Source organism: Scleropages formosus, chromosome 9 (genome assembly GCF_900964775.1).
Source record: "Scleropages formosus chromosome 9, fSclFor1.1, whole genome shotgun sequence".
In the NCBI taxonomy this organism is placed as follows: domain Eukaryota; kingdom Metazoa; phylum Chordata; class Actinopteri; order Osteoglossiformes; family Osteoglossidae; genus Scleropages; species Scleropages formosus.
The window spans coordinates 32,025,313-32,038,414 of record NC_041814.1 but is presented as its reverse complement, the minus strand read 5'-3'; the positions used below and the strand labels follow the sequence as shown (position 1 = coordinate 32,038,414).

The window sequence follows — 13,102 nt, the reverse complement described above, 5'->3', positions numbered from 1 at the left end:
TACTTTAGGGACAATTTTTGTGTCCCTGTTTCGCTTTGTGCCCCACTCTGCTCCACCGGCACTTCTAACTATTTTTCTTCTTTTGAACAAGTGAATCAAAAGATTTATGATATGTTGTATTTTGCTCCTTGTCCCAATTCTATTTCCTGCCCCAGTGTTACATTGCGCACTACTCCTTATATTTATTGGTAATTTATTTTCCTTCTAATGTATTTATTTGGTGGAGAGACTGAGAACAGGGCGTATTGTACTAATGACGTGTTGCCTCATAGTGGCCTCACAGCGGCCTCACAGCGGCCTCACAGCTTGTCCTTCTCCCTTATTGTGCAACGTGATATAATGAGCTTCATTTTTAATAGTGACTCATGTAAAACTGAGTACCGAAGGTCGGTGTGAGAACAGTGTGTGTATTGAACTGTCGTGCGCAGCGTGTTGCTTCTCCCAGAGAGGCAATGGCGGGGGAGGGGTCTGCGGGACCAGCTGTTGGACCTTAGAGAGAGTTTAAGCAAAGGCTCACTTTTCTGCATTGGTTTGTTTTCGGTTCCCTCCTCCAGCCGCACTGCAGTCACCGGTCTTCCCTGAGGAGGCTGGCAAATGAAAGGTAAACAGTGAAAATGGAGGCGTTTTCGTACCTCCCTAAGGTCCTGAAACTGTTTGTATGCAAGTGTTAGTGTGTCAATGTACGTGTGTGGGGGGGGGGGGGGGGGGTGTGGTGGTACAGCGAGTAGCACTGCTGTCTCGAAGCGCCTGGGTGGTGCGAGAGAACGTGGGTTTGATCCCCGCTCAGTCTGTGTGGAGTTTGCATGTCCTCCCCATGTCTGCGTGGGTTTCCTCCGGGTGCTCTGGTTTCCTCCCACACTCCAAAGACATGCTGTTCAGGTTCTCTCATAGTGTGTGTGTGTGTGTGTGTGTGTGTGTTCCATTGATGTATGTATGGATGAGTGACCCAGTGTAAGTAGTGTATCTTGCAGTGTAAGTCACCGCGGTGAATAATGTGTGTGGGCCGATAGTAACACTACATAGTATCCATTGTAAGTCGCTCTGGAGAAAAGTGTCTGCTAAGTGAATAAATGTAAATGTAAACGTTTGGCCGGGTCCTGCTCTCTGGGGTTCGAGTCCCACTTGCGGTGCCTTGTGGTGGACTGGCGTCCCATCCCGGGTGTCCCCCCTTCACCCTCCAGCCCTGGTTAGGCTCCGGCTTGCCACGTCCCGTGTGTGTGTGTGTGTGTGTGTGTGTGTTTTTAGGGAATTTCTCCTATTTTACATATTGAACAGTTGTTTTATGTATTTTTTCCCCATAAAATCATATTTATTTCACTATTTTTGTAGACAATTTAATTTTTAGTATTTTTCTATTTTAATAGGCAAATTCAGTCTGTTCCCTCTAATATGTGTCACTGATTTCAAGAAAGGCAAAAATGGAAGAGTTCAAAGTTCCTGCAATCACACACACACACACACACACACACACACACTGATACGGTGAAGTATGGACGGCTTCGTAAATACATGGTACTGGCGACTGTGACACTCTGCCACCCTTTGCGTTGGAGAAGAAGGAAGGAAAGAGGGGTTTGTTACGTTCGCGGACGACACTTGGTGACACTTGAGTTCCGACTCTGTTGCATCTGGGCACTGGACGCCTCTCCTGAAAGATGCTCTGAAACTTGAATATATAACACATTTTGAAAGGCGAATGAACCTCCATTCTGTGTTGTGACGTGCAATACTGTTTCTAATGTTTGTATAAAGTAAGAATAACGGTGTAAACCTTTTTAAAGCAGATTTATTTTTTTCATTGCATATTTTGCAGATTTATGATCCACAGTGTCATTTTTTACTGTCAGAAAAGAATCCCGTTTTGTCATTGCAACTATTTTTAAATCCAGATATCTTTGTACTGATGTAAATGATTGTAGTTATTTAGTGTTTTGCTAAGAAAAGGAGAGGTTTTTCATGCATATTTCTATTTTGTTTTTTGCTTTTTTCATTTTGTTTTTAATTTTATTATTTTAATAGTAGCAAAATACTTGGAATAATTTTTCATATTCTATGTCATTAATATTGTTTTGTATTTTTATGTGGAAATATAAATAAATATATAAATAATTTTATGAAGCTAAGATTTTATTTTATGTTGAATTATTTTTGGAGCTAAAATCTTTGTAATATTGTTAAAGTAACTAGTTTCTAAATCAGAATTTGTGTATAGATTCGCACAAGTGGTCTATGAAGTGTTTGGGTTGTAATTATTACTGAATGGGTATTTGATATGCAAATTAGTTCCATGTTGATTTTTTTATTTTGCCATTTTGTTTTCTATTTAAATGGGGTATTAATTATCATATTTTCTTTAATTTCCTAAATAAAGACCCATTCTGTTTGGACACAAAAAGCCACTTTCTGTATTATTTTACCTTTTCTTTACCCTTATGTTCACCTTGGGGTCAGTCAGTAACCCTGTGATGGATCACTTTCGAAAATAGTAATGAAAGTGCTGGTGCTTCTGGGCTCTAATTTGCCTGGCTGGTGTGTGTGTGTGTGTAACAGACCTCCTATGTGGTCTTCTGACCTCTGCCATCAAGCCTCTCCAGCTGATCCAGAATACTATGGTATGAGCGCTGTTTGACCTGCCAAAACGTTCCCATGTGTCTCCCCTCCTCGTCTCCCTCCGCTGCTTCCCCGTTTCTGCCCATATCCAGTTCAGTGCTCTGGTCATGGAATACAAGGCCATCGCTGCATCTGCTCCTTGATGCCCCCAGAACCCGATCACTCCCTGCAGCCCAGCGCTGTGCTCCTCCGCCTCACGGCTCTGCTTGAACTGCTGGGTGGCTCTACAGCTAGAGGACAGAGGAGAGGCTGCAGAGACAGCACACCTGACCCATCTGTCTCACTTGAACGCCGCTTAGACGTCTGCGAGCGGTGCCTTGTAGCCTCCACCATCTGCCTAGGTGCAAGACGTAAGGGCAGAGACTGCGACAAGGCTATCGGATGGAAACCATCAACCTCTGCTGGACATCCAGAGCAGTGCAACGCGTTACATCATGGCCCGTGACAGTCCTACCTCCTTCCAGCCTTTCACCTCCTTGCTCACATTTGGGTTAAGGGGGGTGCGGTGGCGTGGTGGCGCGGTGGCGCAGTGGGTTGGACTGGGTCCTGCTCTCCGGTGGGTCTGGGGTTCGAGTCCTGCTGAGGGTGCCTTGCGACGGCCTGGAGTCCCGTCCTGGGTGTGTCCCCTCCAGCCTTACGCCCTGTGTTGCTGGGTTAGGCTCTGTGTGTGTGTGTGTGTGTGTGTGTGTGTGTGTGTGTGACTATTTGTTATTTACATGCTTAGCAGATACTTCCTCTAATGTTACCCAGCCTAATGTAAACTATTGCATTTTGCCTCTTTACATCACTGGATCCCCTAAGACTGATATTTGTTAAGATAACACTTTCGCAGCCAAGTCTGTCTGGGCCTCTTCCCGGGGGGCTGCTGCTCACTTTGCTGACGTTTTTACGGGTATTCACTTCACATCGCATCCAGCCCCCGTGAAAATTTTCGTACGGGAAAAACAAACAAAAGTTCAGCTCCAGAAAATTCACGGAAAGGCAACATTAGTGAACAGCCACACGGACGACAGCCCAACGGCGGGACACGGCATCCGACCGGGAGTGGGGCGGTAACGGCACATAGCGTGTAACAACCTCTTCGAATACGTAATATGAACGCAACAGTTTGCCACCAGCTGCTCTCGCCTGGTGGAAAGCGGAGCTGGAGGAGTCCACCCGACACACTCGCTGTGGTGCAGAATGGAAAAAAAGAGCAGGCGCTGACACGTTGTTTGAGAGCACACTTTGTTCCGCAGAAACATCGTCTCGGAAATCCAGCTCAGAAAGTGACCTCAGCCGCTGGCACGACCGCCGTCCCCGGCACCGTCGCGCTCCGCCGAGCGCAAGCGGGACAGAGGAGGCCAAACCGAGAGGTCAGCTGGGATTGCGTTTCTTCGCAAGGCCCAGCATCGCTCCCCACACCTCTAGCATGCCGTGTGTGTGCGCGTGTTAGAGAGAAGCCACTCATGTGAACCCAGGGGATTCTTTTCGAGTTCTGGCTGAAGGACATTGGCACTAAGAGCATAACTTGTGAGAGCAAACTTGTCTCTGAATAATAGCTGCAGGCTCTTGTGGGTCCAAGGACATCGATCTGATCACACAACTTTTGGCACAGATAATACACGCGCTCCCTGGGCGAAATAGAGCCTCTCTGGTACTCAGAGATGATCTCCCTTTGTAAATGTGCTGTAGATATGAAGCCGATCGATGGACTCTCCTACGGGTGTGTTCGGCTTCCTCCGCAGGTGTCGGACGTGAGGAGTCCAGGTGCGGCCCAGATGTTCATCTCCTCCAGCATGACTGACCCGAGGCCAGATGTCAGCACTGCCAGGGAGGGGTCCCAGGCAGGCCTCGCTTCCTGAGTGAGAGGGTGAGAAAGCATTAAAAGCACATCTCAGCTCATTTTGTCCATGGTTCGTGCCTGATTTATAGCTATCGCTCTTCCTCGGCTTGGCATCGGTTCTGCAAGTCAGACTTTCTGCACAAGCACAGAAAGTGGATGAAGTGCAAAAACCATAATTTAAATCCTCTGGAGTAAAAATGTTCACTTTGATGGAACCACTTGCCTGTGTAGACGGAGCGGCGCTTCCTGTGGCACTTCGGTCGGAGCGACTAAATGTTTGAGGTGAAAATGCTCATGAACTCATCAGTGTGACGTTCCCTCCTCTCGTTCATCCATTGACGCTGCACGGTAATTTTTACACCGTCGGTTCAGGGTAAGTACCTTGCTCAGCTGTACCACAGCAGGATGTGGATAAAGGTCCTCTGAACGCAAAGCTATGGGTATGAGTGCTACGCCGCCTGCCGGCCCCTGAGGGCTATTCCAAGAGGGAGACAAGACGTGCCTTAATAAAGCGGAACTGTTTCATGCCAAAGGTTGAACAAAAAGCCCTCCTGGATGGTCATCCCCCAGGACCTGGGCTGAGGAGCCCTGCACCATAATTTCCCTTGTGGGATCAATAAAGTATATCTATCTATCTATCTATCTATCTATCTATCTATCTATCTATCTATCTATCTAACAGAAAGCTGAGGTCTCGCTCACATTTCCGCGTGTTCAATTTGCTCTCTTTGGTCGACACACAGCGTGGGAACCTCTGCAGGCAGAGCTTCTGCCAGACAGTGGTTCATGCCAAAGATGGGACCTGAGGGGCCTGTGCTGTGTTCCTCCAGCCTCGCTGGGTGTTGATGCCTCCGCAGTTGCCCTTGTGGAAGCGGTTGTGTCACGTGGACATGCGGACACTGTTCGTCAACAGGCAGCAGGTGTAGGGAGGGGAGGTGGGTAAGAATATGTAAAGTCGGGGTATATAGGGCTTCTTTGTAGGGTGGCGTAGGCGTCTCGCGAATTTACGGCACGAAAACAACGTTACCACTGGACAGAGGTCTTGTTCGCAGATGGTAGTAAAAAGAACAGAAGGATGAGGGAGGGTGGGAGAGAAAGCTAGGAGGGAATGTGTGTGTGCGAGTGTGCGTGTGTGCAGATAGAGGTGGAGAATACAGGAAGGCTTAAATAGCTTCTATCACCGAAGACGGATGAAACCGAGGACAGCGCTGAGATCATCTTCAGACTGAACCTCGGTATGAACAGAGCAGTGTCAGTCAGCCTTGGGTATCTGGCTCAGTGTTCAGGCACTGCTGTCACCCATGGGAAGGGTGTCATTGTCACACCGATTGTATAAAATGATTATGTGCTGACTGATGACCGATGTCACATGAGCTGCTCCAAGGTGCTGATCACGTATTACTGAATAAAGTGAACCAAAATATGTCAGCGATGAGGAACAAACAAAAGGTGAAGCACTATGTTGAAATGACCCACACTTCCTAGACTTTAACGAAGAGCAGCTGAGGGCGAGACGCTTTTCAGTCATGAAGCGCCAACAGCCACGGGTGATGTCATCATTTCATGTTCAGATTTGTGTGGATGACAGAAGTAACAGCTCTCATGAGGAAAGAGCTCATTTGCTGAACGAGTTGAATTCAGCAACAGCATAAATGTTCCTATAAACCATATTGGAGTCCCTTCCAGGTTCTCGTGAATTTCCAGAAGGTAACAGAACCAAAGCTGCATGGCTGTGACAACTCAGTCTCAGTTTGCCTGGAGCTACAGGGCAGGACAGGCAGTGGGTGAAGGTCGACAGCAAGCAACTCCTGAACTGCAGCAGGGTGGACGCAGTATCAGGTAGAAGAGACCTGCACAGGTTCCCACCGAAAGGTTCTCCACTTTTCCAGTGTTCTCTCGGGTGCCTTGAATGGGTTTTTATATATCAGAAGGTCTTCTTGTGCAGAAAATGTTGCTTCTACATATGGAGGAGCTTATTGCACATATGTGAGTCCTTTACCATGATGATGTCAGCCCCCTGGAATCAAGACAACGGTTTGATTTGCTCTCAGAACAGCGAACACGTGTCCTGAGATAAACGTACTTTTTGTGGTGCGTTACTCGGCCCATAGGGAAGCAGGTTCCGTTTGGTTGGACCGAATGTGCTGCACTGGTGCGGAGCGATTCTGGTCACAGAGACAGAAACAGATTCTTTCCTGAATTTACTGTAGGAATTTAGTGGTGGTGCAAGTCTTATACGTACGTTGTCCGTACCAGGTACTGCATGAGATGACTTTTCAATTCTGGACACGGTCTTCATTTGAGAGCACCAGCGGTTCAGTTTGTGAATCAGTAACTAAATGCATAAACATTGACAAAAGTCTTTGCCTGGAACTATCATATCCTTTCTTGTGCTTCACTGAAGATGAAGTAAAGATAAAGAAATCCCATATTTGCATATTCATCCAGACATAATGAGCACGAGAAACACCTAGAGAATGTGGAATTGTGGTTCCTCCCTCGTCACGTTTCCACGGTTTCACACACACTGTTTTTGCCATTAACAGTCAGATGTTTCAGATGCTCAATAAATAGCCTGTTGTTGTGGAAACTGTGCAGCTGAGTTCTTTCATGAGGATCCGCTTCCCATGAAAGCAGCCCGAGTCAGTGACGTGTGGAAAGGAAAGGCTGAGCCATGTAGCAGATACCAGTCGCCATAGTTTTTACACTCGCTTTGTGAAGCACGGAGCCAAATGGTGTTTCCACTTTGTCCAATACAAGCTCTATGGGGACTGTGTGTTCTGTCCATTGGACAGCTGATTCACAGGCGCCTTGTGTTCTAAGAAACAAGGTGACTCATTGGCTTATTGCAGTGTGTAATTTCTGGTCTTAATAAAGCTCCAATTTGTTAATTCATTCATTCATTCATCCATTCATCCATTCAGATTCTTTAACCCCAATCGCAACCTTGCATCAAGGCTACAACAGCAGTGTCCCAGGTCTTAGACCTCTAGGTTTTTCTACTTACAAATCCCACACCACTGATGAAAACCCAGTTACTGAGGTACAGACTGATTACTTACTAACTTTGATGCTGTTTTCCTTTCATACAAGAAGTGGTTAATGTGTAACTGGGTGTGCAGAGTGCTGCTGCTCTTATTACTGACATTTACACATGGTCATGTGACACTGAAGGGGCCGTTGCTTCTCTGCGAACACATGCTGGGTTTCTGGAGGCAAGGAGAACCAAAGGGACTCGCTGCTGAGGATCTTCAGAGCCGCAGCCCACAGGGGACATTCGCGGCGACGGGACAAATGGGCCCCTGGAGGCCACGACTCGCAGAGCTCCCTCGAGGTCCACATGTGTTCCTTTGGCGATGGGGCTGCAGGACACACCCTTACACATGCCATAAGGTTGCCTGGTTTGCTTGACTTACTCACGAGTTTGGAAGGAACGCCGCTCTCACATGTCCCATCATCCTCAGCTCTGCCTTAAAGGGCTCCTGCACGGTTGCCAAGACAAACAGGAAAACACAAGGGACTAGTTATACAGCCCTGTAGTAAATCTTCCCACGCATACATTTTTCTTTCTGAGCTGCATGACTTATGATGATGATGATGATGATGATGATTGTTATTATAATAACCTCTGAATTTGTTTCCACATTTCTTCCTCATTAAAAGTACTTTATTATCAGTTGAGTTCATAGTGCAAGCCTTGTCTGTGTTCACATCCATGTGAGTGTTTGTAGTCTTGACACAGTTATTAAAGCCATTATGTTATAACTGAAGAATGCATTCCCAGAGAATGAACATGAGTCGGGGCAGGGCTGGGTCGGCATCGGGGGCCGGGCTCGCTGAAAGAGGGACAGACAGAGAGGAGCACAAGGAGAGAAGGACGGCGAGAGAAACACACCAGGAGAAACGCACTGAGGACTGGACACTTTGGCTGAGACTCTTCTGGGAAACACAGGGCTACGATGTTCCGTGAGTCAAGGACAGAGAGACAACCATCTTCTTCTCTTGTGTAGAGAAACATCTCGGCTAACATCTGGGACCTTGGCTGGACACACACCTGGTGCGTACTTCTGAAATCCATCTATTTTTCCATTGTAGTGTTAATTCCAAACACCCAGTGCGAAACTGCAAGCTGCAGCGAAACGGTCTAAAGGCTCTGGGCTGTGGAGCAAATCCAGCGATTAATGTTAACGAAATGTTACTGAAGCTGAGGACAGGAGCTCTGTCCTCTCACCGCTGCCTTCTCTTGGCACAAAGTGCACAAGAGTGAGAGCTGGGCACCATTTTTATATGACAAGTACAGTTTGATACTGTTTGATTCCAACTGGTACAATTTTTACATGACTGAGAGAGTTTGTTACAATTTCTACTCGACCAGTTTTTACATGACAATCTGATACTATTTAACGTGACAGTTTGCTACAGTTTTTCTAACACCGATACAGCGTGATACACTTTCAAACTTTGTTGTTAAGGTAGCGTAGATGTTGAGTGTTTCATAGTCAGCACTGATGGGCTTCAAATGTATGTAAATGAGCTTCTTTATTTACTTTGTTTCTCTGTTCTTGATTAATTCATTGACCATTTAAAACTTTCAGTCCTATCCAGTCTTACCCTGAAATTCCAGGTTAATGTGAGTTGGGTGTCTCATCCTGTCTTCGCTCACTGCGGCAGTCGTTTAATCCCTGCAGGACACGTCCCTTAGATGCCATGTGACTTATAGTGAAGCCTCTTGCAGAACCGTTCAGTACCGTAGTGAGCAACATGTTTTACTCCCTCATGAACAACATATGCAGTGCTGAGTTCTGCATATTCTCATAACTGACTGAGGTCACGAGCAAGACGCCTCCTGTGGTGTTGCACGTTCACTAGAGCTCATGGCGGAAAGATAGCTCTTCTGATCTCCTCCTTCTGCAAAACCTCAGGCCACAGCTCTTCTCTCCACCTCCCACCTCTAGACCCTTGGCCATCATCCCCCTCGCTCTCCAAAGTGCCGGCATGATGTTGTTCTCTCCCTCCTTCCACCTCAGAATGTGGATTTAGCAGCTGTTCCTTCCCTTTGCATGGTACCACGCTGTCGCTGTTCTCTCTCCCTCCCCCTGCAGACCTCAGGATGTGGCTGCTGATGGCTGCTCTGGGGATCAGTCTGTGTCAGAGCGCTGGTGGACAGCTGGCTGAGACCAGGTTCAGAGTGGGGGCGCCACGGCTCATCTGCAGCGTACCAGGGTTACCAGGGACTCCAGGCAAGCCAGGACCCAGCGGGACCCCAGGGCCTCAGGGGGACATTGGCCTCCCAGGTCGGGATGGGAGGGACGGCAGGAAGGGAGAGAAGGGGGAAAAGGGGGACCCAGGTAACTTACCTCCACATGACAAAGTACAACCACCTGCACCTGTACAGCACAAGCATGAACGCCCTCATTTCACTCTTTACTATGGTCTTGTTGGTACTGCACTGCGATGCTACTTCTTCATGCTGACATGGCAATTAACAAGCTTATTATAGAGCCCATTTGACTCCGATACTTTGATAAGTTGGTATTCTACTGCTGTACTCTGATAAATCATCTTGTGGTTGACATTTATGTGGTTGTTTATTTTGTATATACAGTATGTATGTGTATAAAGCCAAAGTGTGTATATGTACATTTCTGATACTACAGCCGAGTCACGTCCCACAATAAGGAAAGCCAGTTAGACAACCAGACGCTGTGGTAACTGTGATGCTCTTTCTAAGAGGGATCTTCAAGGGTAGCCAGATCACTCCTCTCTTTAGACAAAGTGGCGTTTGTGGGAGCAGAGAGGCCGTGAATCGATGAGCATCTGCTAATATTAGTGCTGGAAAGCCGCTGTGCAGCTTTACTTGGTGCTCAAATCCCACAGGCTTCCATACCATGCCCTGAGTTCCCACTAAACCAGGGTCCATTGTTCAGTGTTGAGAGGGATACATGTCCAGTAGAGAGAGAGGTTTTTTCTGTAGAGAGATATGTGCTTTCTGCAGAGAGACCCAGGACTTGTCTTTGCCTGCAACTCTACTCATCTTCATCGTGGCTCATCTCTTCCATAATGGCAAGTGATGCACTCATCGCAGGACGGGGAAAATAATTAGTTCTCGTGTCAAATGTGTTTCTCATTAATTTGGACGTACAGCCAAAGTCTTGCACGCTGCCTCTCTGTCATTTGTATTCAAGTGCTGTCTGTCTTTGTTGTGTAACTTTTGCACTATTGTATTATTGAGGTTTTATTATATATCTCAAGGTTAAATGAGAAAGAGCTTGAACTGCAGCCTCCTGGTTTTTTTTCTGAAAATTGTGTATGCCAGTGTCACATTTAACTAGACTTGTGCTATATTTTTTACTTATTTATTTAGCTGACACTTCTCTATTACACTTTATAAAGCTGGGGGATTTTACTGGAGCAATTTAGGGTAAGTGCTTTGCTCAAGGGGACTATAACTGGAGGAGGGATTTGAATCTACAGCCTTCGGGTCCAAAGGCAGCAGCTCAAACCATTTCACTACCGGCTGCCCCTAGTATTGACCCTCAGACAACTGGGACAAGCAATGAATGTTTTCCTGCATTTTCTGTGTGCAACCCATGGAATGATGGGAGTTGAACTACAGTATAACAAGAATGGGATGTTTTTGCAGGTGTGAAGGGAAGAGTGGGCGCCACCGGTAAAGCAGGAGAACGTGGCAGTCGAGGCCCTGAGGGAAAGAGGGGCCCAGCAGGAACCGGTGGGGACAAGGGACCGCCGGGCCTCAGAGGGCCCCCAGGGCAGAAGGGGGACAAGGGTCAACGGGGCAGCCAGGGGAAGCCGGGCATCTGCCGGTGCGGAAGCCTGGTTCCTAAGGTAGCTTTCTCTGTGGGCATCACCACCAGCTACCCACCTGAGCGGTCACCCATCCGCTTCAACAAGGTGCTCTTCAACGAGGGCAAGCACTACAACCCTCAGACGGGCAAGTTCATCTGCGCATACCCAGGGGTCTACTACTTCTCTTATGACATCACGTTGGCCAACAAACACCTCGCCATCAGCCTTGTACACAACGGCAATTACCGCATCAAGACGTATGATGCCAACACGGGGAACCATGACGTGGCCTCCGGATCTACTGTTGTGTACCTCAATCCGGAGGATGAGGTGTGGCTGGAGATCTTCTACACGGACCAGAATGGCCTGTTTGCTGACCCGGGCTGGGCTGACAGCCTCTTCTCTGGGTTCCTGCTCTATGCTGACACCAATTACCTGGACACACTGGCAGAGGATTACGCGTAGTGACTTTCTTTGGCTCTAGACATGGGTGGAGGTCAAGACTTGTGTTTGGGTTAAGACTTGGGTTGGGGGCACCAGTTGTTTTGGACAGGGATTTGGGATGGGTTATAGTTCATGTTTGGATCAGGATAGGGGTTTGGGTCAGTACTTGGGGTTGATGCCAGGAGTTGGTTTGGGTGAGGATTTTAGGTCTGGTGAAACTTTGGGTTTCTTTCAGGACTCGGTCTGGGTAAGGACTTGGGTTGAGTCCTTTTTCAGGTCTGGGTCTGGGATTGAGTTGAGGCCAAAGGTTTGTTTGGATAATGTCTTGGGTTACGTCAGAATTTAGGTTGGTCAGCAGTTGGGTCATGCTCAGGAGTTGGTTTGAGTAAGTACATGAGCTTGGTCAGGATTTAGATTCAGATCAAGAGCTGGGTGTGGGATACAGCTTGGTTTGTGTGAGGAGGTGGGTTGGGTCTGGAGTCTGGGCAATTGCTGCTTTGTTTGTAGGAAGAAACTCTAGAGTACCTAAAATACAGCAGAGCATTGGGATCACCTAAGATCACTGAAGATCTGCTAAACTACAGCTATTTACCATGCTACTCTTGAAATTAACTCTGCCTGAGAGTTGGGATGACAAAAAAAGTGTGGTGTTACCCGTCTCCTGTCCGTAGCCTGTGTTTTTGCCACCAAGTTGAGGTTTATTCCAAATCTTACTTCCCTGCTGTACATATAAACTATTGAAGGCAAGATGAACAACGATATTCTACGTTTGTTTGTTTTAAAGCTCAGATTGTTGTTTTGCAGCAAAACCCATACAGATGAAAAGCTGTCAAAGTCAAAGTCAACTTTGTTGTCATTCCCACAATATGTTCAGAACATACAGTACTGTGGGATTGACATAAAGTTGACTTTGACTTTGAAAGCTTTCAGCCTTGATAATTTATTTACTTCACCAGAGCTTCACTCAGACATTTTTGTCTACAGACAGGCTACATATTGTGAAAACATATGAACATGTGCATTCTGAAATTCAGGGTCACGTTTAATATTAAGAGCTTCTTTGAATGTTCCGTAACAAAACATTTTTGCCTTTTCTGGCTGCCTATTACTTCTAGCAGTTAGTGAATGAATTTAGGATTGTAGAGAAAATTTAGGAGTTAGTTTTGAATTTTCAGTTACTGCTCTGATGTAAGAAAGGGAAATAAACAGTAAACACCGCATGTAAACATTTATTCATCACATTAAATTGTAGACTGCTATGAAAAAATATTAAAATGTGTTTCTCATTTAAGTGAAGCAGCAGTGTTTGTAAAGATAAGTGTCTATTAATTATCATTAACTGTGTCTGAAAGAAGTGGGGGGTGCGGTGGCGCAGTGGGTTGGACCACAGTCCTGCTGTCCGGTGGGTCTGGGGTT

General features: G+C 46.8%; 1 protein-coding gene across 2 annotated transcripts; it reads left to right on the top strand.

The window, feature by feature from the left end:
- Nucleotides 1–8,101: 8,101 nt before the first annotated feature.
- c1qtnf7 (C1q and TNF related 7) lies at nt 8,102–12,579 on the top strand. 2 transcript variants are annotated; one of them, XM_018733047.2, is made up of 3 exons: nt 8,102–8,492; nt 9,538–9,783; nt 11,079–12,579. In XM_018733047.2, exons 2-3 carry the CDS (start codon nt 9,546–9,548, stop codon nt 11,705–11,707), a joined length of 867 nt encoding a protein of 288 aa, XP_018588563.1. In that variant the 5' UTR covers nt 8,102–8,492; nt 9,538–9,545; the 3' UTR covers nt 11,708–12,579. The 2 variants fall into 2 exon arrangements, with proteins under 2 accessions (XP_018588563.1, XP_018588564.1); XM_018733048.2 differs by having other exon boundaries at nt 8,102–9,783.
- The last annotated feature ends 523 nt before the right edge of the window (nt 12,580–13,102 follow it).